This window comes from Bos javanicus, chromosome 9 (genome assembly GCF_032452875.1).
Source record: "Bos javanicus breed banteng chromosome 9, ARS-OSU_banteng_1.0, whole genome shotgun sequence".
Classification (NCBI taxonomy): Eukaryota; Metazoa; Chordata; class Mammalia; order Artiodactyla; family Bovidae; genus Bos; species Bos javanicus.
In genome coordinates, this window is record NC_083876.1 from 43,439,417 (window position 1) to 43,467,362 (window position 27,946).

At 42.0% G+C, this 27,946-nt stretch overlaps 1 protein-coding gene across 1 annotated transcript in view; it reads right to left on the minus strand.

Moving 5' to 3' along the window:
- The window catches only part of CRYBG1 (crystallin beta-gamma domain containing 1), a 233,113-nt gene that overhangs the window by 29,042 nt on the left and 176,125 nt on the right, over nt 1-27,946 (minus strand). The window contains exons 3-8 of the mRNA XM_061427682.1: nt 22,965-24,559; nt 16,045-18,346; nt 12,757-12,804; nt 12,551-12,669; nt 9,996-10,164; nt 7,556-7,695 (exon numbers count right to left, since the gene is read on the minus strand). Coding sequence (XP_061283666.1) covers nt 7,556-7,695; nt 9,996-10,164; nt 12,551-12,669; nt 12,757-12,804; nt 16,045-18,346; nt 22,965-24,559 — 4,373 coding nt within the window. The remainder of the gene's footprint in view (nt 1-7,555; nt 7,696-9,995; nt 10,165-12,550; nt 12,670-12,756; nt 12,805-16,044; nt 18,347-22,964; nt 24,560-27,946) is intronic.

The following is a 27,946-nucleotide window of genomic DNA, read 5'->3' on the forward strand; positions in this document are numbered from 1 at the left end:
AAGTTAAATTGCCCAGGGCCGCACAGCTACAAGTACTAAATGCAGGGCTGATCCAAGCTGACCCCAAAACCAAGGTCCTAGTCATTCTTGAACAGCAGTCTTTCTCATTCCAGCGTGCACTGAACATAATTTCTGCTTTCACAGTCACTCAGGATCAGCACTGGGAGCATGACTTAATGCACAGTGATGTCTGTGGGGGCTCTCAAAGTCTAAAGACTGCTTGTTCCCAGGCCCAGTGCTTTTTGAGTCCTTGGACTTGATTTTTATGGTTTTTCAATACCACACCCTTCTATCATACTTGTCAGCTGTCACTTCTGCTGTGGTCAGGCAACCAGAAGCATCACCCTCCTCTAATGTGCTAGAAACCAGGAAACCAGAAAACCATGCCTCACATGAACTGTCCCTAAAGACTGCAGTCTTATCAATTTCTTGGTTCCTTGGAGGATTCTGGTGAAGTCGCTGTTGCTGGAGAAGTGACTTCTTTATAAGAGAGATGGTAATATACCCTCTTGACAAGCAAATGTGACATCTTGGTGATCACTTATACCCACCAATTCTTTATTAGTCTTGCTAAAGCATCCTAGCTGGGCTAACTGTGCCAAGTTCCCCAGAGCACAGGCCACAAGAGGAAGCTGGCTGTAAAGGTAATCTTTTACCTACAAAATGAATCTGATTCTCCCCTCTTTGCTTTTCTCTTGTTCACAGTTTTGGCCCAAGGGCACGTTTTTGGTGAGTTTCTGTTACAGACTGTCCTGGATAAATCAGTAACTTCTTTAGACTTACTAATTATACAGGGATTTATAGTCAAAATCCTACTGGAGACCTGCCAACATACACATACACACACACACACACAATGTTGAGAGGCCGTGTGTGGTGTGGGTGGGGGAATCAAAACTAATCCACAGTGTTAGAAGTCAGGGCAATACTTACAGGGACAACTGGGAGGTGGTGGGAAGGCAGGAACAGAGATGCAGAGAACAGACTTGTGGGCACAGTGGGGGAAGGAGGGGGCAGGACAAATTAAGAGCGTAGCGTGGACACATTCTTTACCGCATGTAAAGTAGGTAGGTGGGAAATTGCTGTACAACACAGGGAGCTCAACCCAGTACAACAACCTAGAGGGGTGGGATGGGGTGCGGGGCTGAGAGGGAGGTTCAAGAGGGAGGGGACACATGTATTCTTCCGGCTGATTCACGCTGTTTTAGGGCAGAAACCAACACGTCATTGTAAAGAATTATTCTCCAATTAAAAATAAATTAAAAAAAGAGAATGCACTACGTCTTTTTTTGGAGCCCAAAGCTCTTAAAGGCACATCACACACTGATTTCATGCCCTAGCTAAATAACAGCAGTTTATTATAAAGTGTGCTTTTCGGCCAATAACAAGCCAAGGGCCTTGAGGTCTGACTCTTCACAAATGAACAGTCTGAATTTTTTATAAACACAGACGATGGCTCATCAACAAGTGATTCTGAGATTCTGACATGGTGCTTACTGAAGTACTCTTTCATTAAGTGTTTTCTTCTACAGTTTGAGTTCTAAGGGTACGTATTCATCTGCTACTAAACATCTCATTTTCCTTGAAGCATACAGCTTAGTCATGTTAACACTTATAGAAGGAAGGTAATCTGGGATAAAGAGGGTTTTGTCCAAAAGCCTGAACACATAAACTGGCACACCTGAAGACTGCTGTTCTGCAAATAGTGAATTCTGAGGGCCTGCTGGGTAACTTCCTCAGTAAATGCTGAGGGCCTGCTGGGTAGCTCAAACACACATTTGTGAATGGGGGTGGACTTTGGAATCTGAAAACTCATATACAGAGTGTGATCCTTTTTCCCCTTAATTCTATTCCAACAAGATACATTATTCACAAGGCCATCAGGAGATAAACTACCTTCGCGCAGTGTGATTTCATTTTCTTTTATTTTCTCATGTATTCAGCCTTTGCCTATATTATGAATAAACTGTATGTCTATAAAGTATGAGTTTAAAAACACAATAACAAATGTGGCTTCCCTGGTGTCAGTAGTAAAGAATCTGCCTGCCAACGCAGGGGACACGGGTTCGATCCCTGATCTGAGAAGATCCCATATGGCCGCACAGCAACTAAGCCTGTGTGCCACAACTCCTGAGCCTGTGCTCCAGAGCCCAGGAATCACAACTGCTGAGCCACGGGCCCTAGAGCCTGTGCTCTGCAACAAGAGAAGCCAGTGCAATGAGAAGCCCTCATACCACAACTAGAGAAAAGCCTGCAAGCAACAAAGATCCAGCACAGCCATAAATAAATGAATACAAATATTTTATAAAAAAAACAAATGTATACATACAAAGGAATACTGTTGAACTAATGTTGAACTAATAACAATGGTCATCCATACAGTCACGAAAATCATTCATGTTATTACTCTTTCAGAAACACCCTCTGAATCAGACAAGAAAAACCTTATCTTGTTCACTTGTTCTTAAACCAAAAACAGTTTTTCCAGCTGGATCCCAAGTCTTATTCTCTAGATATGGCTGCACATGAATGTTGGCTACATACAGAAACCAAGGGGATAGTCAGAAGATTTAAATATGAGTGTGCCAACTTTGAGGTTATTCAAACAAGAGCAGGCTCTGAATCTCAAGGGGGGACTGGTACCTTTACAGTGGCGAGGAGTGGGAAGCATCAGTGTAACCGACACTCAAATTTGGCTTGATTAACGCAGCATGAGTATGTGTCACTACCTATAGAAGTAACATCCTTGACAAACCCCTTCAATCTGCATCTGATTATACATGAAGACCTAACTGCCTGTATATAGAAATTTCAGGTGACAGAAGACCAAGTTAAATGATACCATGAAGAAGCACTCAGAAAATCCAGACTATGGCACATACGCTAAGCAGCTGACCTAAATTCTTCCAAAAAATCAATGGCATGGGAAACAAAGATGGGGGTATTTAAGAGATTAAAAGAGACTTTTCAAAGAGATAGGACAACCAAATATATGAGCCTTGCTTGGAAACTAATTAAAAACATCTATAAAAGACATTCCTGAAACAATGGGGAAATTTTGTTTATGGACTATTGGGTAGATATTATCATGGCCATATTGAAAATTATGGTGTGATAATGGTAGTTTTGTAGGAAAATGTCATTTTAGAGAGATTTGGGATGAAGTTTATAGGAATGAAGGGTCACAATACCTGCAACTTACTTTCAAGTGCTCAGAAAAGAAGATAAAGCAAATATGGCAAGATGTTAAGAATTACTGAATCAAAGTGGAGGGTATATGGGTGTTTGCTATCCTTTCTACTTTTGTGCTTATGTCTGAAAACTTTCATAATAAAAAGCTGGGCTTCAGTATACTCCTTAAGGAAATATATGCAGTGAATATTAAATAGCAATGAAAAAGAATAAGTACACATATACTCATCAATATGGGGACTCTCAGAAACAATGTGGAGAAAAAGGAACAAGCCACAGCTCCTTATTTTAAAAGTTTTATAAATTTCAAAAGCAAGCACAGCTAAAAATACTGAAAGGACAGATACTATATGGTGACACCACAAAACAAGGGGCTGAGAAACACACAAAATTCCAGAGAGGGATCTCACACGTGGAGAAGTCAGGGGGATGGGAACAGGCGGGCTATGCTGGGTGCTGCAGCAGTGTTAGTAATGGTGAGGTTCTCAGCTGCGCGATGAGGGGCTTGTTTGATTACTAGGCCTCATAGTTCACATACCTACATATATTTTTATATATCAAGTATTTCATGTTAGCATTGACCAAAGAATATGTGGCTATTAAAAAAATGTCCCTCGATTTCAGAACACCTGCATTCTAGTACCTGTTCTTCTGACAACTAATCCTAACAACTAATCCAACCTGATAAAGTGGCCAAAACCTGTCTTCCTTGATTAAATGATGGTGTTGGAACAGATGTTCTTTATGCTGCCTTTGAAGCCTTAAAATTCCTTAATTTTATTTATTAGAAATAGACTCAAGATACACTGTCACTTCTGCAAGGATGGGTGCTGGCATTGCCAGCTGCTTAAAGACAAATCTCACTCAACACAATGTGAGAGGAAAATTTTGTTAGAAAGTTCTCATTTTCCCAAATAAGAAATTAGCAAGTAACACACTGGGTTTGATCCCTGGGTTGGGAAGATCCCTGAAGAAAGGAAAGGCTACCCACTCCAGTATTCTAGCCCAGAGAGTTCCATGGACTGTATAGTCCTTGGGGTCGCAAAGAGTCGAACACAACACTTCCACTTTCACTTCACTTCACTCTGAATGTGTGTATGTGTGGAAAAGCCTAATGCAGATTGAACAGGCCCTGGAGTAAATCTCCTCATGGAATCTGAAGAAGCACCCCCGCACAGCTAAGGCTTCTCTTCCATCAGTTCATAGGACTGCTGCACCAACAGAGGCAGTGTCAGCTTGAATACTTGCTATCAGCTGAATTTCCCCAACCCATCAAGGCTCCCCTTGGAGATCTGTAAAAGTACTACTGACCTGGTACCAAGCTGACTGAGTTCAATAAGCCCAAACTCTGAACTGACATCTAAGGCAGCTTTCTATTACCCTGATGGCAATGAAGAACCAGAAAAAAAGTGTCTGCCACCATGCAAGCCCATCAAAATGTGTAAAATATGACTGGTTTGTAACTACCACCTGTAAGACCAGGTTAAACTCACTGTCAAGGTAAGAAACGTCGTTTAACTGTAGCTCGTTATGCTTCCACATAGCCCAAGCCTGAGTCGTGAAATCATCCAGACATGGAGATAAAAATATGATGCGTGTGTGCGAGCTCAGTCACTTAGTCGTGTCCAACTCCTTCCAATCCCATGGACTGCAGCCCTCCAGGCTCCTCTGTCCATGGAATTTTCCAGGGATGAATATTGGAGTGAGTTAGTGATATTTCTCAGCCTTAAATACTTTGAGACAAAAGACTTATAGGTCTCTTTGATGTTGAAAAACTCAAAAGCAGCAAGAGATGAAGAAACTTTTGTTTAGATTCCTCCTTTTCTTCCTAATCTCTAAATATAAAAGTGCCTAAAGCTCAGATGACTTTCCTACTCTTTTTAATTTATTTAATTGGAGAATAATTACCTTACAATATTGTGATGGTTTTTGCCATACATCAACATGAATCAGCCATGGGTATACCTGTGTCCCTCCATCCTGAACCCTCCCCACCCTATCCCTCTGAGTTGTTCCAGAGCACCGGCTTTGGGTGCCCTGCTTCATGCATCGAACCTGCACTGGTTGTCTTTTTACATATGGCAGTATACATGTTTCAGTGGTGTTCTCTCAAATCATCCCACCCTTGCCTTCTCCCACTGAGTCCAAAAGTCTGTTCTTTACATCTCTGTCTCCTTTGCTGCCATGAATGTAGAATTGTTGGCACTGTCTTTATAAATTCCATATATATACATTATATACAGTATTTGTCTTTCTCTCTCTGACTTACTTCACTCTGTATAATAGGCTCTAGGTTCATTCACTTCATTAGAACTGATTCAAATATGTTCCTTTTTATACTGAGTAACATTCCATTGCGTATATGTGCCACAACTTCTTTATCCATTTATCTGCCGATGGACATCTAGGGTACGTCCGTGTCCTAGCTATTGTAAACAGTGCTGCAATGAACACTGGGGTACATGCGCCTCTTTCAGTTCTGGTTTCCTCGGGGTGTATGCCCAGCAGTGGGATTGCTGGGTGAAATGGCAGTTTTATTCCCAGTTTTTTTAAGGAATCTCCACACTGTTCTCCATCATGGCTATACCAATTTGCATTCCTACCAACAGGGTAAGAGGGTTCTCTTTTCCCAACATCCTCTCCAGCATTTATTGTTTGTAGACTTTTTGATGATGGCCACTCTGACCGGTGTGAGAAGATAACTCATTGTGGTTTTGAGTTGCATTTCTCTAATAATGAGTGAGGTTAAGCATGAAGATCTCATCCAGTATGGGGTTTAGATACCTTCTCCATGCCCATGACTCCAGGTTATATCTCCAGCCTGCCTACCCCACCTAAGATTCCAGTGTCATGTATCCAGTCACCTTCCTGACCTCTTACCTGAATGCTTGAATGGGTAGTTGGCATCTCCCATCTAACCTCCAAAACAAAACACCTGGATTTCACTCCTCCTCCCCATTTTTTTCTATTCCAATAAATGCTGTGGTCCCAAACCCTGGACATTTCTCTGCCCCTCATACCCCACATAAAACCTGTCAACCAGTGTTGTTGGTTCTGTCTTCAAAATGTATCCAGAATCTGACTGTTCTTCTACCACTACCATCACACCAAGTCACCGAAACACTTCTCGCCTATGTAACTGCAAATCTTTGCTTCCACTCTTAGCTCTTTACAATTTACTTTTTCACAGAAGCTAGAGTGATGCTCCTAAAACACAAGTTAGATTAAAGTCCTCCAATGATCTCTTATGTTCCTTGGAGTCACCTAAAATCCCTCTGGAGTCCTACAAGGGCTGACATGATATGAGCCCTCTCCACCACCAATCCTCCTGGCTCACTCGACTGCAGCCAGACCGCCCCTCAATTGCTCAAACATCCCCTGGAGGGCTTTGCAAACACTGGGCTTCCAGCCTAGGACACTTCTCTACCCTGCCTCCCCGGGATGTCCCACAGCTGACTCCCTCACGTCCTCAGATCTCTGCTTAAAAGTCACCAGGGACTTTCCTGACTACTCTCTAAAGTAGCACTTCCACGGTCCCTCTCCATAATTTATGTTTCTTGTAGTATTTACCTTTGGATTCATTACGTATGTATTATCTTACTCATATTCCATTAATATAAACTCTTGAGCAGTCTCTGAATATATGAATACTTATAAATTACATATATATAACTGCTGAATATACTATAAACTTATTGGAAAACATACACAAAGATAACATCTGAAAAGGCGATTTTAAACGAAATATGCAGAAGCTTTAGTGCTTTTCCCTGCATTTCGGTGCACGGCTGTCACATGCCCTGGGCTGTGCACTCCACTGCGGGGGCCACCAGCTTCAGTTCTGCAGCCTGCACTTTCTAGCCTAATTTCTCCCCTATCTGAAATATTCCCGCTTCCTTCAAAATACTCTTGCAGTTTCCTGTAATTTTTGAAATCAACATCCTAGGGGCTTTGGAAAGCATTGTGTGAAACTGTCAAAGGAAGTCGTATGCGTGTTGGCCTCCATCCCACATGAAATATCAAGGGCACACACGCTTTGAATCACCTCCTCTGAATTACCGTGAAGGTATAATCTGCAACTCAGCTCTGAATGAATCAGGTTCCTTTGCGATAAGGCAATCTCCACATTAAAAATGCAGTTTTCTCCCTGCACTTCCTCCAAGAAACCATTATCATTTACAAGAAAGCTGAGTTATAGTAACATAGTAACCAAAAATAAGATTTTTATGTGCCTTATAAAAAAATAATAAAAGCTTTTAGTCAATAATTACTTAACAGGATAACAAATTAGAGATAGAGTATCTGAAGTCCTCTTTTCACACTCAAAAAAGAGCTTCATTAAAACTGTATTGCAAATACTCACGTGCCCCAATGTACTTTAATGGAACAAGTCTTCTGTATTATGCCAAACCCTTGCATTTCTTCAGTATCATCAAAGTAGGAATTTAGAAGTCCTAACCCTTCTGGTTCAGTAAATAAGTCAATCTGACTAACTCTGTAATCCTAAAAAATAAAAAAAATTACATGAATACAGTATATATGTATAATAGTAACACCATGTATTAAACTCTACATTAAGCTCATTATTCTCTTTTTTTAATAATTAAAATAAGCTTTAAACATTGCACAGATCATCTGCCACTTTATCCCTTTCCTGTTCTCACTCAGGACCTAATATGTGATCTTTTGGGGAATACACATTGCATTAGTCATGTATCTCAGCATTACATTCAAGCAAAGACCACCAGAACTGCATCTCAAGAGTTTTGGAACATTATTTATTTCCCTTGTCTTCACTGAAAACCCTGCCTGGCTTTCCTTGGTAACCTGGGTTTTAGTTCCTTGCTCTCCTGTGACCATCCATATCCAGAGACACTAGTCTATAGAGTGGCTGCCTCCTCAGCTGTCGTCTTGTGCCCACGGGCCCCTGCGGTAACACTCCTTGAGTATGATGTGGGTTTGGTCTAAGTCATAAAGGCAAAGGTGCACGTTTACGGTGATTTACAAATCTCTGCACTTTGGTCACTGTTCCATGCCCTGCATGTCCATCAAACACACTACAAAAGGCCTCTCCTGGCTGAGTGCCTGGGCCCTGATCGAATATTTATTGAATCTCTTCTATGTTGCAGAGCAAGGTGAACTGAGGTACAGAAAAAATGGTAACACTTGGGTCAGTTCAGGGGCAACTGTTTCAAATATTAACAAAAGGAACAGTTAATGAGCTGAAAAGGTGATTCCCTTGAATATATGTTGTGACTTTTATGTGTCAAGGAACCATAAACACAATCTGTTAACAAAAAAATTCATCATGTATTAGGAACCATAAAAGTGTTCCTTCTCTTTAACATGACACCATTCTGAAAAACTTATCTCAAGGACATGAATCATAAAATGTATACATTGTTAAATGCACAAAAATACTCATGAAGCATTTAAGATAGGAAAAAGCTTAAATCCCATAGTAAGAAGAAAGGTAAAACAACTGAAAGCACATCATATCAGTGGGATATGATGCTCAATAAAACTCCACACCATGTAATACCATGAAAAGCACTAACTGCACGAGGCCTGCTACCATCAGCCAAAACAGGAGGTCTCTGGACCAGCATGCTTCACTTCCCTCAGCCCACCTTCCTGGACCCTAAATCCCGACCCCACCAGATTCTCATCTCTCTCGCAGTTGCAAATCATCGAGAGATGTTCCACATGGGAGTATAACCATCAGCAAGCGGTACAGAGAGAGTAAAAAAGAGATTGAGAGTCAGTGTTAAAGGAAAACAACATGTACTTGTATAATGATTACAATTACAGAAAAAGCAGATTATAATATGGCCAAGAAAGAGCAGAGAATTCAGAAAAATGAAGGAGAGACACTACATGAGAGATAGGATTTGAATGATATTTTAAAACATTGCTTTATTATGAGTAATAAATAAAAACTGCAGATAAATTATTCCACTATGACATTTCAAAACGGTGTCTGTTACATCTTGCATAAAGTCTATCACATTATGTACTTAAAATTATTAAGAGATAAATCATTTAGAATACCAATTATCATCTAAGTCACTCAGAAATGTTGACCCAGGAAATAACATTTTATTCTGCCAAAAACTGTTAGTCATTCTTACTCATTCTCATTTTGGAACATGTCTTTTTCCCCTGTTGCACTCTGATACCCAAGTCTAATACACAAATGGAGCTTTTTCACTTGGAAGATACCTTTTACATTTTTAAAAGGTAAAGAATCATCAAATTCCAAGAACCACAAAGAACTGATTCAAGTTCCTCATTAATGAATAAATAACCAAGAAATGTTTACCCAATCCATAAAGTGGCCTTAAGTACTCATTTTCTTAAAACTCACATGAAATCCCAGAGTTAATAGCTGAATTATCTTTGGATTATTTAGTTTTCAAAATAGTCCTGTAAGCCACTCAATAAGAACTCACAGAGCAACCAAAAAAATAAGTAAAAGAAAAATCTGTTCTTACAGAGTTCATCAAAACTAGGTTATTAAATAAAATACATTTGCAGATGGGAATGGGGGCCAGGAAAGAGGATTCATGTTTCAGGATTTATTCTGAAGAAAAAGACTGATTAGAATGTTTCTTTTCTAATTAACATGTACAAATATTTAAAATATAGAAAACCTATCCATAAAACACAAAATATTTTTCCCAATCACTTTTATCACAAAATGAAACTCTCAAAAGAATCACATTCAGCATTCAGTAAGTATTTGCTGAATGAACAGATGAAATCCAGTTTGCCTCTATTAAAAGCTTACTAATTTTACCCACCTGGACCACAAGTCTGATAGAACCAATCACCATGGGCTTAGTCGACACTGCCTCATCCTCATTTCTCTCCAAAATATCTTCTATACCCCAGAGACCAGAGAGTTCCAATTCTCCTTCTTCTAAGGGGATGGAGTGCCCTTCAAAATTTGGTTTCTCATACAAAATCCAACTAAGAATAAAACACAGCAAAACTATTAGCCAGTCTTGGTGAGAGAGATTTTGATTAGTGAAATATTCTGGCCAATAGAGTGTGTGAGTGTGAGTGTGAACGTGTGTGTGTGGATCATCCTGACCCAAGGATCAAACCTGGGTCTCCTATATTGCAGGTGGATTCTTTATCATCTGAGTCACCAGGGAGCCCCTTATAAATAATACATTAGTGGCCAATTCTCTCCCCAGTAGCTCAGTGGTAACGAATCTGCCTGCCAGTGCAGGAGATTCAACAGGAGACGCAAGTTTGATCCCTGGGTCAGAAAGATCCCCTGGAGAAGGCAATGGCAACCCACTCCATTATTTTTGCCTGGAGAATCCCAGTGGACAGAGGAGTCTGGCAGGCTACAGTTAATGGAGTTGCAAAAGAGTAAGTCATGACTTAGCAACTAAAACAAAACAACAATCAGGATTTTAGAGAATTTTTGACTATCAGTATGAACATTATAGAGCTACTAATTTTTGTAGTAGCTCTATAGTATAGTAAGTTTGCCAGTTGGTGGAAACATAGTAATGTCAGATAAATGGACTTTTATTGTAATGTTTTTTCTTCTTATATATGTAAAAAACACTTTTGAGGGTTTTAACTTACATATTAGAGCCATATCAACAGATATACTGATACAAAGGACTACTACATGCAGGCTAATGGAAAGCATTTTTCCAGTTTTATTGAGATCTAATTGACACATAGCATTGTATTAGTTTTGGCTGTACAACATGACCATTTGATATGTGTGTATATTACAAAATGATCACCATAGTAAGTTTATTTAATAAATCCACCACCTCACAGTTAAACAATCTTTTTTCCTGTGATGAGAATTTTTATGATCTATTCTTTAAGCAATTTTCAAATATACTATGTAATACTTTTTTAATGACCCAGAAAGCACATTTATTCTTCTCAGCAACATACAAACACTAAATAAAAACCTCGTGACAATATATAACAGTGCTAGTCTTAAGTGCTCATATTTCTAAGAAAAGAGAGACACTAAGAAAAGTTGAAGAATCAGTATTTCATTAAAAACAAAATTATAATTTTCAGTTTTCAAATTTAAGAACAAAAGCTAATTGTATTTTCCCAGTGAATATGTTGAATATACAGAAAAATATATTAAAATATCTAAAGTCTAAAAGGAAAGATGCTGCATATTTAATCAAATGGAGAGACCCAAAGAAAAGCTTACTAATTTTTAAAACCATAAATGCCTACAGCCCTACACCTTTTTTTTAAACAAATTTATAAATAGGTACAAAGATTCATATTTATGCCAAGTAAGTGATTTTTTTTTAAACCGCTTTTCTTCATTCAATTTCCTGTGTATTTCCTTGAAGCAGTTAAGCTGGCAATACAATTTTTTTTCACCAGTTTCTTTACTTAACAAAAACTACCTGCTGTCAAAAAGTTAGAAAATAAATTTTAGATTAGTCCTTCACTGAACTGTCACTTAAAAAGTTAGCCAAGATATTTCCCTTATAGAATTTTTAAAATTCCTATCAGCATGCTTAGTGCATGGCCTATCAACATGAGTAGTGCAATTCTTACCAACCTTATGGAAAATTAAAAAACCAAAAGTATATTACGGACTCTGGTGATCATTAGTCCAAACCAACATTATGTGGGAAAAATGGGAAAAAGAAATTTATACTGCTGCATTTTTCTGATTCCTCTAGCATCAACATGCATCATTCCTAGAATCAGAAATGTTAAAAAACGTTTTTCTTAGACATGCTTTTAGTATTCACTAAGACTATGGTTTTTCCAGTGGTCATATATGGATGTGAAAGTTGGACTGTGAAGAAAGCTGAACGCCAAAGAACTGAAGCTTTTGAACTGTGGTGTTGGAGAAGACTCTTGAGAGTCCCTTGGACTGCAAGGAGATCCAACTAGTCCATTCTAAAGGTTAGTCCTGGGTGTTCTTTGGAAGGACTGATGCTAAAGCTGAAACTCCAATACTTTGGCCACCTCATGCAAAGAGTTGACTCATTGGAAAAGAGTCTGATGCTGGAAGGGATTGGGGGCAGGAGGAGAAGGGGACGACAGAGGATGAGATGGCTGGATGGCATCACCAACTCGAGGGACATGAGTTTGGGTGAACTCCAGGAGTTGGTGATGGACAGGGAGGCCTGGCGTGCTGCAATTCATGGGGTGGCAAAGAGTCGGACACGACTGAGCGACTGAACTGAACTGAACTGAAGACTAGTATTGTCTGCCCTTCATATTGTTCAGTTCAGTATATTGTTAAGGGCATAATTTAAAATAAGTACTGAGGACCAAACAGACGATTAAAAATGTGAAACACACTCTCCGAGTCAGGAACACAAAGTGCCGCTCTTACCATCCTCTAACGACTTTTACTAGTATCACAGGAGAGAGGCTCCAGGTGCTACAATCCTCCACGTCACTGAACACTTCAATACATGCCTCTGAGATGTCGGGCTCGCTGTATATCACCACCTAAGAAAGTGAGAGTGGTATCAAGTGCTGTTGTTGCACTTTGTCAAGTCAAAATGATTCTAGACAAGGAACAGAAAATACTCTTACTTTTCCAGGTCGGGGATTGATTTTATTCTGGACGCTTCCTCTAATTGTCTGTAATCAGATGAACAAAAACACAACAAATAATTAAACTTCATGGAAAGTCTCCTTTTCCCCTCCCATGATCCTTTAAGTAAGGTCATATTTGCCTCACACCTGTCAATTTGGAAACATATCTACATATCTACTTTGATCTATACCAAAGTCATATTAAAACTTGAATCTATTAAAGGTAAGGGCTTTTTTCCCCCTCTAATTGATTTTGCCATTTCAGTTTCTCCTCATTTATATGCTTAGGAGATTTTCACCAACCTGGGAAGTTGAGGGTCCAAGAGTCAGACCTATGTTTTATACCAGTTCACAGAACCAGAATTCAGCTAAGAGATCATAATTCAAACCATCCCAGTACAATTTCAAATAAACAGAGAAATTATAATGGATCAATCACTTATCCAGAATGAGCTGAATCAATTCTGTGCGTTCCTATACATATCTTATCTGAATCTATAAATTCTGTTTCATCACATAACAACTAAATAAAGTGTTTATGGTATATCTCACAATGCTCACTGCACATGGTTATTTAATCCCTTTGAGAGGAACAAAATATATTTTTATACAACTACAAAACTAATCATTTTCAAGCCCATCTGACAAGACCAGTAAAACTAGAAATGTTTAAGATAATAAAAATGTAATTATACTTGTAAAAATATGATAGACCATGGACTACTTTCATTGCTGACCAAGATGCCCATTCTAAGGACTGCCTGTGATCTGATGGCTCTTGCATCACACCAGGGTGGACTATGACTGAAAGGCCACAGGAAGGGCCTCAGTAGAGCATTATTACAGATTAAAATGGCATATGCTTATTTATATGTGCACATTTCAAGAAGATAAGCTAAAGAAAAAGCCTGATATTACAACAAAATTTCAGACATTAAAAAGAGAATACTTTTACAGTCAACAAAGCCCAAGACCTAAAGAAAAACAAACAAAAAAATTTTTTTAATCATAAAAAGGCCTAGAGAAAGTATAAAGTACTCTGTTTCTCTTTTTCACTCCACTTGACTGGGTTTTTCAAGAGATTCCATAGTGAAACTGTGTCCTCTGTTGTCAGACTCACCGGATTGTTGTTAAATAAGAGAAGTGATCTAAGAATGATTAAGGAGAGAGAATAAGGCTGGACCAGTGGCAATTTTGTGCTTGAGACAAATACTTAAAAATTGCATGATTTCTAAGTGCTATAGGCTGATTCAGTTTTATTTGTTTACAGCAGTGGTCCTCAAAGTGCAATCCAGGGGTCGCTGGAGGGTCCCCAGTGCCCTTGCAGAGAGTCCATGAGGTCAAAATGATTTTCATAATTAGAAGAGGTTGTCTTTTTCACTTTCTCTCACAGGTATAGAGCAGAATTTTCCAGAGGGTCCATGACGTGATGACATCATTGTTCTGGTGGATACTGGAATGTGCATTTGTGTGTTCTGTTTTAAATTTTTCTCAGTATTAATTACTTATTTTTTTTACTGGCTGGACCGCATGGTGTAGGGGTAAGGGAGTTAGAGAAGGTGAGGTTCTGAAAAAGAACGAGACCAGCACTTTACAGGAACAGATCACCTTTAATGAGGTGAGAACGGGCAACAGTCAGATTAGTGAGCTCCTGCACTAACCCAAGAAAAGAATAAGTATATATAGGCATATATGTGGAAATCTACTCTCTTAAGGGGGCCTGTTCTTCTCCAAGGTTGTTCGGAGTAGTTATCTCCTAAACAGCTGGGGCAAGGAATTCTGGAGATCGGCCAGAGGCCAGACTGGCTGGGAGCTGGGCGTAATCAACCTTAATGTCTGTTTGTTTTTTTTTTTTTTCCCTTCAGGTGAGAGTTGTTTTTCATAGAATGGTGGGGAGGACCTGGTGGGGAGTTTTAACTCCAGGCAATTTTGAGCCATGTAACTTTCCTTCACGTGGCATATGGGATGTTACTTTCTAACCAAGTATCAAACCCATGCCCCAAGCCCTGTAGAAGCGTGAAATCTTGACCACTGGACCACCAGGGAAGTCCTCAGTATTAATTTCTACTATAATAGATTCCAATAGGCATAACCCATGGGAACAAAAGCTCTTTGGGGTCCTCAATAAGTCTTATTGTATATCTACATCTAGATGTGTGTGTGTGGGTGGGTGGGTATGTGTGTATGGCATCCTAGGAGTAAAAAATTTGAAATCTTTTGAAAAAAGAGATCTGAGCCTCTGCTGAAAGTTCAACTACCCTTTTGAAAGAGGTTCCAGAATTATATTCCATGATAGGCTTGTAGCAAAAAACAATACAACAAATTTAAATGGGGCAGTGCCCTGTACAAATGAGGAAGGGGGCAGGATATTTTCTGCCTGGTTCTCATCTTCACTTGCCAGGTAGCCTGGTTCACAGGGTGGGCAACAGGAATACAGTTCCCACTTCTGTTTCTGGGCTTAGCAGAGCTGAGTTCTAAACTTTATCATCTTCTTCCCTCTTTCAACTTGAGTATCAAGCATCGTAAATGAAAACCACAAATGTATGTCAAAAATTGAGTAAAGAAAACAACTTATAGCAGTCAGAAAAAAGATGGAGAAATCAAAATCATATTTTGCCATCCTCTCTACTATATTACAGGAAAGCACCAATGTAAACCGAATTCTTTATTCCCCAACAGCTTTGCAAGAAAAAATATTTCCCTAATGAAAACTAATTCCAAATAAAGAGAAAACATTTTCTCAGCCATGTGGGATAAACATGGACTCCTATGTAGGGGAAGAAAGAGCGAATCTCAAAGTGCAAAAGAAAGGATTAGGAATAAGATTCTTTGGTGGGGGCAGGGGGTGGGGGTTCAAGATGAAGGAAGCCTTCACAAATCTTCACTAAATTCCAAGTATAGTGTTGAGCATCTTTACACAGAACTACCGAAGAAAAAACACCCTGTCTCTGAATTCTCAAGGTACCTTATCTATACCTTTCACAATACAACATATAAATTCGCAAGTGCCCTAAAATATTTGTAGCTTATTTTTCCCTGCTAGAGTATGAATGCCTTGAGAACAGTATCCAAGTACCTTTTCTCTTGAACTTTAACCTCCATTGTACATAGTAGATTTTCAAATGTGATGAATGAGTTAAGAAATTATTGTACAGGAGCATAACCGTTTTTAAACAAATAACATGAATTGCTCATCACCCCACTTTTCCTCTGATTTTTTTAACTACCTCAAATAAATGATACTATGTTGCTACTTACTGTTGTATCTGATAAGTTGCTACTTACTGTTGTATCTGATAATGCCATTCCAGAAAAAGAAATGCTTGGGTCAAACCGGCTGGCTTTGAAGAGACCAGTGAAGTCTGTGTCACTGCTTCCATAGCTCGGCAAGTTTGATTTAAGAACACTTTCAGTATGATTAGACGTATCACCGTTGGTCTTCAGTTTTGAAAATTCAGAAAATTTAGTTTCTGACATGGGAAGGTTGCTTTGCAGATCCAGATCCTTTTTGGTTTCCTCTTTTTGCGGGCACTTTTCCATGGGGCTCAGACTTTTCAATGCCGAATGAGACGTATCTGACGAGTTGAAATTGAAGACCTTTAAGTTACTGGCTGGCAGACTTGGTTGTTCTTTCTCTGTACTACAGGGTGGGGCACTCTCAGCCACAGGCTGCAACACGGAAGGTCGAGAAAGAGAACTGCTATGAGCAGTACCGAAAGATGTGGTCATGGTATTGACTGATGTTACAGAGGGAGAAAAGATTTTGTCTTGTGGTAGAGAAGATAACAAGCTTGAGAAAAGTGCACTTTTTTCTAGCCTCGATCTCTTGACTCCACCATTTTGGACATCCTTGTTCTCTTTGTCATTGACTTCTGGAGCTGCCAGGGGCTCATCTTTCCCATTAGTATGAGTCTGCAAGGACTTGAAGAGGACACTCTGTTCAGTGGATGATCGTTTGGGCCTCAGTTTGGATTTGGTGTCAAGATTCTGCATCAAATGTAAAGCTGGTGACATTTCCAACTGGCCTTCCTTTTTCTTCCCCAAACCAAAGGTAAACACGTTGGGATCAAACACCTTTTCTAAATTGTCCTCGTGAATAGGTGGCATGGCAAAGTGAGGGGCAGGGGAGTTTGGTAGCCTGGTCTTCTTTTTCTTCTGGGGCATACACACAGTGCTGTCCATCTTTTTTATAATCTCAGTGAATTTTTCCATGTCAGAAGAAGAATTGAATACACTATCATCACTACCAGCAGAGATGTTCAAAAGACTGGCAGGACTGCCCTGGCCATTCACAGCACTCTGACTGGGTCTTTGGGGGGTTTCTAAATGACTTCTGTTGTCAGGGAGGCTGGTGGCGGTGGATTCAGCCTTCAGGGGTTTTTCGTTGTCCTCACTTTGAGCCTGGACAGGCAGAGTTGCTTCTGATTCAGGCGGCATGACTTGTGCGCCAGATTTTACTATATGTTCCTCTTTGCAGTGAATGTGTTTGGGTGATGTGCCCTTATTGCCCTGTACTTCCTCTTTCTGGGGAGCACCACTTGCAACGGAAACCACTTGGAGTTCATTATTGTGACAGCTTGGCAACTGTGCTTCTCTAACTTCAGAGCTTTCTGTGATGATCTGGGAGCAGACCCCCTCCATGCTCTCCACAGGGAGCATGAAGGACCTGACCTGGACTAGGACCTTGGATGGACACTCATCTCCCACAGCTTGCGGGCTGTGCTCTGGGGACAAAGGAGGGCTTGTCTCCCCTCCTCCTTCTCTTCCTCCTGCAAGTTTGGAGGGGGGCATTGTCTCATTATTATGATGAGATACAGGCAGAGTACATCCATTATGGCTTTCTGACTCTCTGAGATCAGTGCACAGAGAACTGCTTACAGGAGCTTGAGCACATGTGTCTTTGGTATCATCTGCAGGAATGGGGGCAGCCAGTGACAGAGAAGGCCCATTAGATGACTCAGCTGGGGGCTGTGAGTCAGAAAATCCAGGCTGCGGGTTTGGTATGGCTGTTGGAGGCGGATCTTTGGTATCAAGAATGGCAGGGGTGTTTTCTGCCATATTAGTCATATTTTCAAGTTCAAGTCTTTTGCTGTTAGCAGCCTTGGAGTCATTCTCTCCTAAGATCTCCTGGTCCTTAACGGGAGTCAGAGCAGCAACCACTGGTTCGGAAGGGCAGCCAGCATCTGTTTGCACAACTACCTTATCACCTTGGGAAAGCTGAGAAACAGGAGTCTCCTCTTCAGGAAGCATCACTTTGGCTTCTGCAGATGACAGCTTCCCCGGCACACCGTTCTGGTGACTATTTGGCATCACCTTCTTTTCAGGCAGCTCCATTTCCTTGGCTTTTTTGGCTAAATTCAGCTTTGCCCTCTCGACAAATGTTTTATTAGACGCAGGAGTGTTCTTCAAACCTCGAATGTCAGTGTGTCTTGGGCTGCTGTTTGCCCGCTTGTTTTCAAATAAGGAGATTTTGGTGGCAGTGTTTCCTTTGTGAACTGGCTGGCTAAATGGATTATGCTCACTTCCCAAACTGTCAAGATTCTTAGAGTTTTTAAGATTTAGTTCCACGTGTTTGGGCCTGGCAGGGCTGCAAGAATAAAACAGTATCAAGATAAATTTATTGACCTAGGTTTTAAAGCAAACACAGCAATTTACTACAAAACTGAAAAGCCAACATCTGATAGGTAACATTTTATGAAATTATTTTTAAACCATCCTATATATACTGTCAATTATCTTTAATGGATGTTTCGCTTTCTTATGAGGGATGAGAAAATTATACAGCTAAGAAACTCTAGAGGTGAGAGGTTAACAAGTTTATCATAAGCACAGTGCTTGGCACTAGAGTTGGCCCAAAGAACATTAGAACAAATTTGAATACTTCATGCACTCCCATACTTTAAATATGTATGATTTTCCCCAGAACCAACTGTACTACTTATCATAACTTTTTAATTTTCATTATCTCAAAGAGCTGGATTATAAAAAATATTTATTATTTACCTCTTCGAACAGTTTATTCCCTTCATCCTTCCTCTATAAAATTTTTCTGATTACATAAAGTGTGTTCACTAGAGACCATTTGGAAAATATAAAGACAAAAAATCATTCATAATCCTAACCACTCAAACAATATCCCTGTCAACATTCTAGTACACTTCCTGTCTTTTTTGTATGCATAGGGAAATATTTTCAACAAAATTGAGATTAGTCTGTTTATAGAGTTTGGCACCTCCCCTTGAATTTAACATTTTTCAAGTTACTAAAAACTTATTTGAAAAGTCTTTATAACGTCTGCACGTAAAAGTCCAGTGTATAGATGTGCCATAACTTACTCATCATTACTCAACTGTTGGTTCTGCCACCATTTGTTCTCCTCCCTTTCTCACATTTCTTGGGTGTAATTGTGTTGTGCAGCGCTAAGTCTCCTCAGTCATGTCTGACTCTGTGACCTCTTGGACCATGGCCCGCTAAGCTCCCCCGTCCACAGGATTCTCCAGGCAAGAATGCTGGAGTGGGTCTTCCCGACCCAGGGATCAACCCATGTCCCTTACATCTCCTGCATTGGCAGGTGGGTTCTTATCACTAGGGCCACCTGGGAAGCCCATGAAATTAAAAGTCTTTGAATGTATACAGTTTTCTTTCTGAGGAAAAAAAATGTGCTCTGGCTCTTACGCTAATTATCTGGGTGAACTTGGTCAAGTTACTTTAGCTCTCTGGACTCTACCTTCTCTATAAAAACTAACAAACGAAAAACTAGATAGTTTAGAACAGAATTGGTTCACACACACACACATATTATGGTTGAAGACATCCTTGTAGTTCTCTTCAAGGGTTGCCGTTAGGGACAGTAGAGACTGGGGGATGGAACTGCTGGCCAGCAACCCTCCTTGCAACTAGAATCACTCTGACTTATCTATTACATATGTCACTTTTACATAAGCTTTCCAAGAAGAACAGACTCTAAAACAAAAACAAAAATATGTCTAAATCATTGGTCTAGTGGTTTATAAAAGGTAAGAGATAACAGCCACTAACATTCACTAATGGCCAAGCACTTGCTATGGCCTGCCTCATGTGCAATTTTACACATTCTCTCTTAAGATGAGGAAATTGAGGTCTAGAAAAGGTAAGTAATTTGCCTGAAGTCACACAGCTATTAAGTGACAGAAGCCAGGTGTTCTTGTTTCAGATGCCATGTTCCTAACAACGCTTCTATCCTGTTTTCCCAGGAAAACAGTAACCTTCTCTAGTTCTCTCCAGTCTTATGAGCCAAGGAGCCAGTAAATTATCATGAGATCTATAAGATAATCATACTTTAGAGGCCATCTTGATAAAGAAAATACAAAGTAGAGAAATATTAAGATCTCACACTGTCTCCTGCATGGACTCACTGGCCTTCAAGAAGGTGGCCCTGATGAGCCCTTTGAAGGAACAGGCAGGATGACTTTGGATGATGACACCTTATCCTTCTAGATAAAATGAGAAGAATGAGAAGACTTGAGAAGTCCTTCCTAAATACATCATTTAGAATTAGATTTTAATTTTTTAGTTAAATACTAAATTTGCTATATTCTCATGAATTTCTCCCAGGCATTGCTTTCTCCTGTATCTTGAGATATCTAGGCTCCCCCATGGTGGACCCATATCTGAAATTTAAAAGAAAAATTAACTTATAAGCACTTCCTTAAATTCTAAAGCCAGTGAGATAAGTAAGAGAACTTACAAATGTTATCAGTTAATAAGGGATGTTCACATATCAGGGAATATATATTTTAAAAATTCTCACTGATCACCTCAAGGAACTTAGTCAAACATCAAAGCAGACCTTATGATGTAAATGGAAAACACTCTAAGTTAGCCAGTAAGCTACATTAAGGACAGGACACACATATCTGCACATTAAAGATTTACATGAAGATCAAAATACATTTTACAACCAAACTTTCTGTGCTATTAACTTCTGCTACCAAGAGTCACTACAATTAACCTGGTTCAAACTGATTAAAAGGAAGGCTCCTATAATTCATGTTGTAATGCCTTCATTAAGATGTGAGAAGGGAAAATACCCTGAAGTCTAAGAACCTGTGAATATAATATGAAAAGAAAATTCTCCTTATTCTAAACATACCGTTTTAAGAATCTCAACATTCAATACTTGGTAGAGAACTGAAAACATAATTTCTCTAACAGCATCAATAAACATGCTTCTTCATAGTGATTATTTTTCAGGGAATATAAAATAGTTTTAACTCTAAAATTTCAGATTCAAGTTGTTTTTATAATCTGAGCAACACTTCTACTTGAAATACAATCAGAGGAAAAACTAAAGGATCTGAAAAAAAAAAAAAATCCATCAGTCAAATGGAAATGGGTCAAAGGACTGGAAAGAATTATTAAGTCTCCATTCCAATCGTTGGCCAGTTCACCAAGTGCAAGGCCATGTACAAAACAGAATTAAACTGAGCCTCTGGGAAAGGAAAATTCTAGGTAGAAAATAATTATTCCTTAGAAAAGGACATTTGGTTTAGTTCTATTACAGGAAACAGCACATGAAGATTTTCATGTAAGAGGCTTTGTTTGTTTACCCTATCCCTTAACAGTGTAACATTTCTGGTTTTTCCACTGGTGTATTCTGATTGGAAGACAAGAAGCGTCCTTAATCAGTACACAACAACATGTCTCTAAGGCTCACACTTAGGAGGTCTGAATGTTCAGTCACACTGGCCTTCTACAAATAATGGGCATCATTCACTCAGGTTATTTCTCCAAGGCTGCTCTTACAGAATAAATTGCTGACTCCATCAAAGTGCTCCAGGTTGGCAGCTGGGTGAGGTAGCTCAAGTTATTCATTAAGCAGGTTTTCCTCGTGAGTGTTTACCAAGCAGACCTCCTACTCTTAAGCTTACTTATCCAAGAATTCAAGCAGAATGAATCTGTTCAGTTCATGAATCATAATGTTGGGAAAGTCTCAGCTTTAAAAAATGTGTGAATATAGGAAAACACCTTGAGCAGTTTAGATACTCATTTTCACATTTGCTGACTGAGAGATAGGGGAGAGTTGGTAGGGAAAGGGGGAGTCTTGAGTTTTATAGGGTGCCCTCCCTGTCCTGTCTGCCTATACAGACTTCACTCACCATCAAGGCACAATCCCACTTCCTCCAAAAAAAAAAAAAAAAAAAAAAATCAACAGTGATTTCCTCCTCCTTTCCACACCCCCAGCCTTAGGGATGGTAACATTCATGTGGCAGTTTAATCAGATTATCACCTCATATAATTATTTGATTTGTCGGCATCTTGGGTGCTGGACTGTGCCATAAACTGTTCAAAGGCAATATACAGTGAATCACAGTTGTGGCTTTCCCCACATAGTTCCCAGCACACTACCATGCACAGAAGGTACTCAATAAATATTTGAAAAATCAATACACTTAACAGCACAGTGGTCACAGTCAGCTGTTGAACTTGATCCTTCTAACGTGTCCTTTCATTTGTCAAACAGCTTCCCAGTAAAAACACTAATTTTTCTTCATTTCAATAACTGAAAAATACTTTTTGATCTGGGAGCAAGAATGTCACCAAACTTCCTAACATCATAAAGGGGAAGAAACAACGGAGATGCTTGTATTAGAGATTTTTTTTTAAGCTTTAGGCCAATAATGCACTAAGTTCCATAAAAGGTTCTGTGAATTCTTGTAAACGCACACATGTCAAAGTTACTGGGTGTACTGTACACACTAGAGTTTGCTCCCTGTTTTCAAATTCACTGCATTTACATTTTAAGAATGTTCCACCCAGGAATGCTGGTGTATATTTTGAATAAAGAATAGAATGAGCGCCAATCCAGCCACGTGGTCGTCTATTATGTAAATACTGAACCTCAAGAGATATCTTACTTTTACATTCATTGAACTTAAAAGCCTTATATTAATAGGAATTATTAATAACAACCGACTAGGGTCCTGAACGGGCCATCTTCTTAAACCTTAACTGTGTCAACTACTCCTTCACCATCTCAGTTTCACCACCCAGGAGAAAATTCAATGCACAGGCAGTTCCTCCACGAATGCAAAGACTCCGAGCCCCTCAAGAGCCACTGGGCTGGCCCAACCCAACTCTTAAGCTTACTTATCCAAGAATTCAAATAGAATGAGTCTATTCAGTTTATGAATGATAATGTTGCAAGTGACCCCGCAGTTACTTACAGGGTCACTTTCGTGGTCACCGTCGATCTGCCCACACCGAAGTGGTTCCTGGGCTTCAAGCCCTCAAAGGCGTCAGAACCTCCAGCCGATCTGCCCAAGTCTCTGCTTCGACCTCCGTCTCCCCGGCCATCCAAGAGGTGGGGGAGCGGCCCCCTCTTGTGCTCGGGCTTGATCTCAGGCAGTAGCGAGCTGCTCTTAACCGTGAGCTCCCGGGGGATGACTCGGGCCGCCTCCTCCCCGCTTTCCTTGGCGGCCGGGCTGGGGACGGGGTCTGGCGCCCTCTTGAGAGGGGAGTCCTTGGCCGTAGGCCGCGGGCCGCCTGCGGGCGAGGTGGGCACAGCCTCGGGGACGCGGCTCCGGCCCCTCCTCTTGGTGGGGGAGGAGGCGGGCGGCGGCTGTTTGCTCCGCTCCGGCTCCCCTCGGAGCTGCCCTTTGGGGCTGGGGCTGGACTTGGACTCCAGGCCGGCAGCGGAGGCAACGCCCCCATTGGGGGCCGCCTGCGGAGGAGATTTCACTTTCTTTTCTGCACAGCCATTCTCGGCGGCCGCGTCTGGCGCCACCTCGTCCTCGAACACCGTGTCGTCCCGGGGCTCACAGTCGGGCAACGGCGGGTCAGCGCCGGGGGAGTCGGTGGATCTCTGAGACCGCCTCCTTCTCCCAGACCTGCGGCCGCTCGACCTCTTTTCCATGTCGTCGCAATCGCCGCAATCTCCCGCCCCCGGGCTGATCACGACCGGCTCGTCCACCTGTGCCGCCTCGGTCTTACTTAAGTAGATGTCCAGAGTCAGCACTTTGGCTGGGTGGGCGCGCTCGCGGGGTCGGCAGTCTTGCCCCGGGGGCTCGGCTTTGACGTTGACTGGTGCTGAGCCCGCCCGGTTCTCCGCACCCTCGGCGAGCGGGTCGCCCGGCGGAGCTGAAGAGTCCTCCGGGGCTTGGCTCAGCCCACCCTGGGGCTCCGGAGAGCCTCGGTGGGCACACAAGCGAGGGGCCCCGTCGGCGGGATGCTCCCCGGCGGGCGAGCCCGGCACGCCCCTCGATCCCTGGGTGGGCTCCTGCTCGCGGCCAGCACCGGGCGAAGCGTCCTCCCCGGGACTGCGGATGAGCGCCTCTGCGTTCTCCCGCTTGGAGGAGTTCTCTAATGAGGAATGCAGCTGCTCGGCAGTGGCGGTGGCATCTGGGAAGGTCTCTCCCTCTGCCTCCAGAGGTTCTAATTGGGGTGAATCACTTTCACCGCCCTGCTGCACAGCCGCTGCTGCATGGCTGCCCCGGCCAGGTGATCGCTTGGCGTCCGGGGGGGCTGCCTGCACGCAGCCCTCGGGGTGTTCACCCTCCGGCTCCTGGCACTTCTCCTGTGGGGAACCCTCCTCGCATGCGTCTGTTGGCGTTGGTTGGCCGCTCAGAGGTTGACTCTTCTCAGTCTCTCTTTCCGGGAGTCTGGAAGAGGTTACTTCTTTGGGAGAGCCTGGTTTGGTATTTGAGCTGGTGGGACTCTCTAACCCATTTCTGCTGTTCCTTCTCCTTCCGGCCGTGAACAGAGTGCCAAGTTTTCCCAAAACTGGCTTCCTTTTGTTCTCTTCTGGTGGTTGTGCTCTGGACTGAAAAATAAAAGGGGATGGGAGAGACAGATGTGAGAATCCTGCTTTTCCTATTAGTATTAATAGTAAGTATTAATAGTAAGTACATTATGGAACTACAAGCCAAAATGATAATAGGCTAGAGTTTCTAATTGAATGTGAGAGTTACATTTTCGCATTCATTCCAACAAAATAATTTTTTTCACTTTTTGAATTTTTCTCAAACACTATTTATGCTTGGTGCTACCGAAGAGTAACATTTCCTTTATCTATAGAAAGAAAATCATGAGAGAAAATTCAGAACATCCAAATAATCACCCATGCAAAATAAATAACTCCCAGTTCTATGTTTTGCTTTATACCTCAGTCGCTCAGTAGTGTCCCACTCTTTGTAATCCCTTGCACTGTAGCACACCAGGCTCCTCTGACCATGGGATTCTCCAGGCAAGAATACTGGAGTGGGTAGCCATTCCCTTCTCCAGGGGATCTTCCTGACCCAGAGGTTGAATCTGGGTCTCCTGCATTGCAGGCAGATTCTTTACTGTCTGAGCCACCAGGGAATCCCATAAAGATGTATTTTCAAACAGCCATGTCTGCCTACAGGGCAGCAGTAAACATGCTAAAGTATGTTAAAAGTGAAATTTTTTTCCCCCTGAAATACCGCCACTTCTTTCTGTAGTCAGGAAGAAGAACGAGGAAAAACAGTCTTCTCTTCCAGAACAGAAAGAAGCCACTTTGGGTTCAACTGAAAAACCTTAAGAAATCGAGTTCAAGTACGTGGGTGTGCCCCCAGCCAAGTCAGAGGTTCTCAGAGGGCCAGGCTGCGCCGGTCCAATGGGAGAAGCACGTGGACATTCAAACACCGGCTGGTCCCCAGGGAACACAGCTGGCCACTGCCCAGCTCACCCAAGAGGCTCTTTCCCGCGGGGTGTTCCTGGGTGTCAATATAGGGGCAGGTGCTGGAGGGAGGGCAAAGGTGCAGGGTGACCACTTTTGTAGGTCCCCCGCCATAGGTCACGGAGGACAGAAGAGCGAAGGACTCTCCCAGGCCGGCCTCGGCCAGGGATCGGTTCCTCGGCAACCCAATGGGCTCAGGGTCCGACCTATCCATGGGAAGGGCACCACCGCCCCCCCCCCCACCCCACCCCACCCCACCCCCGGCCACCTGCGAGAGCCGCCCTGTTCCCGTGCCCATAAAGGGGAAAACCCGTTCCTGTTCCATAGCCTGGGGCAAAACGGCCGGCACCTGGCACTGGCGCGGAAAGCCAGGAGCGCGCTCAGAACAAATCAATAAAAGCAAATCCGCCAATGGGCGCCCGGCGCGCACAGAGCTGATAGCCGAGGGGCGGGGCGGGCAGGAAGACCAGGAGGCCCGCCTGCGAGACGGAGGGACGGAGCTCAAGCGGGAACCCAGCCTGGCTCCCAGCGGAGGGAAGTCTATTCCTGGTGACAAGCCCATTGAAACACAACCCCACACACATCTGGCTACAATAGATTTAATATTAAGATTACCTCTTCCACCTGAAAGCCAGGAGCTAGCTTGAGCCCCACCTTTTCCGAAAGGTGAACACTCAGGGCAGTTTTTACAATATTGACTGTTTACAAGAGAAGTTCCTGAATCACTCTTTAAAGCCTGCTCCATTTCATTTGAAGTATATGCAGCCAGTGGACTTTGGAGATGGTGGTAAACAGGAAAGACTAAGATAAAGCACGGAATTAACAGGGTCCACAAGCACTTACTGAGACAGCCCTGTTACTATATGCTGTGCTGTGCTTAGTCACTCATTCGTGTCCGACTCTTTGCGACCCCGTAGACTATGGCCTGCCAGGCTCCTCCAGAATACTGGAGTGGGTTGCCATTCCATTCTCCAGGGGATCTTCCCCACCCAGGGATCAAACTCAGGTCTCCTGCATTGCAGACAGATTCTTTACTGAGACACCAGGGAAGCCCCCTCTTACTGTCACATCATGTAATTCTGTAACAGCAACGTGAGATGCTTGTCACCCTACAGCCGAAAGGACGAAAGGAAAGATCCCAGCTGAGAGACTTCAGGTTATGTTATGTGTGGGGGCAATATCAGGATTCAAGCCCAGGTCCTCATCTTCCAACCCCAGCTCCCTCAACCCCACCCTACAGGACATGATGGTGCAATGGGCACCCCGAGCCAGAGTTAGCCCAGGGGAGTAGACTGCAGACCACACTTCCCACAGGAGCTCATGAGGAAGTGCTCCTGAATCAGATTTACTGACAAACTCCAGAGGTGATTCTTCAGGTGGAAGAAGCAGCTGTTGGGAACTTTGGAACTAAACAGCTACAGTGTGAGGAGATGGACAATGGAATGTTGTGGCCACAGAGAGATTTTGTGACTGAGTTGATATGCTTTTAAAATCTAGCCAAATTGATTAATAATTCAATTATTCAGTGGTTATATAAACAACATAGAAGAATTCACAGTGTAATTTAAGGGAAAAAAGTTAAAATACTCATTTCTTAAGGAATATGTTTGGACTCTTTCACTATGTGTCAAAGGTATTACATGATTTTTAAACATAGTAAATCCTTCCTTATGTGCTAGACTTGCTAAGTGATTTATACAGATTCTTATCAGAGACTGTCCTTAAGATAGGTAGTGTTTTTATGCTCATTTGCCAATGTTTCTTATCCCTGCTTAAGGTCCCACAGTCAGTAGTCTTTTTAACTCTAGAAATGGAGCTCTTTGTCTCTGGTGCCTGGACAGGCCTTTAAACATATCCTATGGACTTCCCTGATAGCTCAGTTGGTAAAGACTCCGCCCACAATGCAAGAGACCCCAGTTCGATTCCTGGGTTGGGAAGATCTGCTGGAGAAGGGATAGACTACCCACCCCAGTATTCTGGCCTGGAGAATTCCATGTTCTGTATAGAACATGGCATCGCAAGGAGTCGGAGCCGACTGAGAGACTTTCACTTTCACTTTTCATGGACTTCCCTGGTGGCTCAGACAGTAAAGAATCCGTCTGCAATGCAGGAGACCAGGGTTCGATCCCTGGGTTGGGAAGATCCCTTGGAGGAGGGCATGGCAACCCACTCTAGTATTCTTGCCTGGAGAATCCTCATGGACAGAGGAGCCTGGTGGGCTACAGTCCATGGGGTCGAAAAGAGTCGGATAGGATTGAGCAACTAAGCATAGCACATAGAAGTAGCCAGGAAAAAGTTTGAGTCTTATTGGCTTAATTCTAGCCCGTGTCCAAAGAAAAACTAGTGTACAAATTATTCTGTCCTACCAATGATGTTGCAATCAATCCATTTTTCCCATATAGCTGAAAGGTGTCTGATCAGCAGTCTTCTCTGTTCAGTACATTTTTTTTTTTTCATTTTTGGCTATAGCTGCTTTTTACAAAATCAATTGTTCTTTGTAATTTGGTCTCA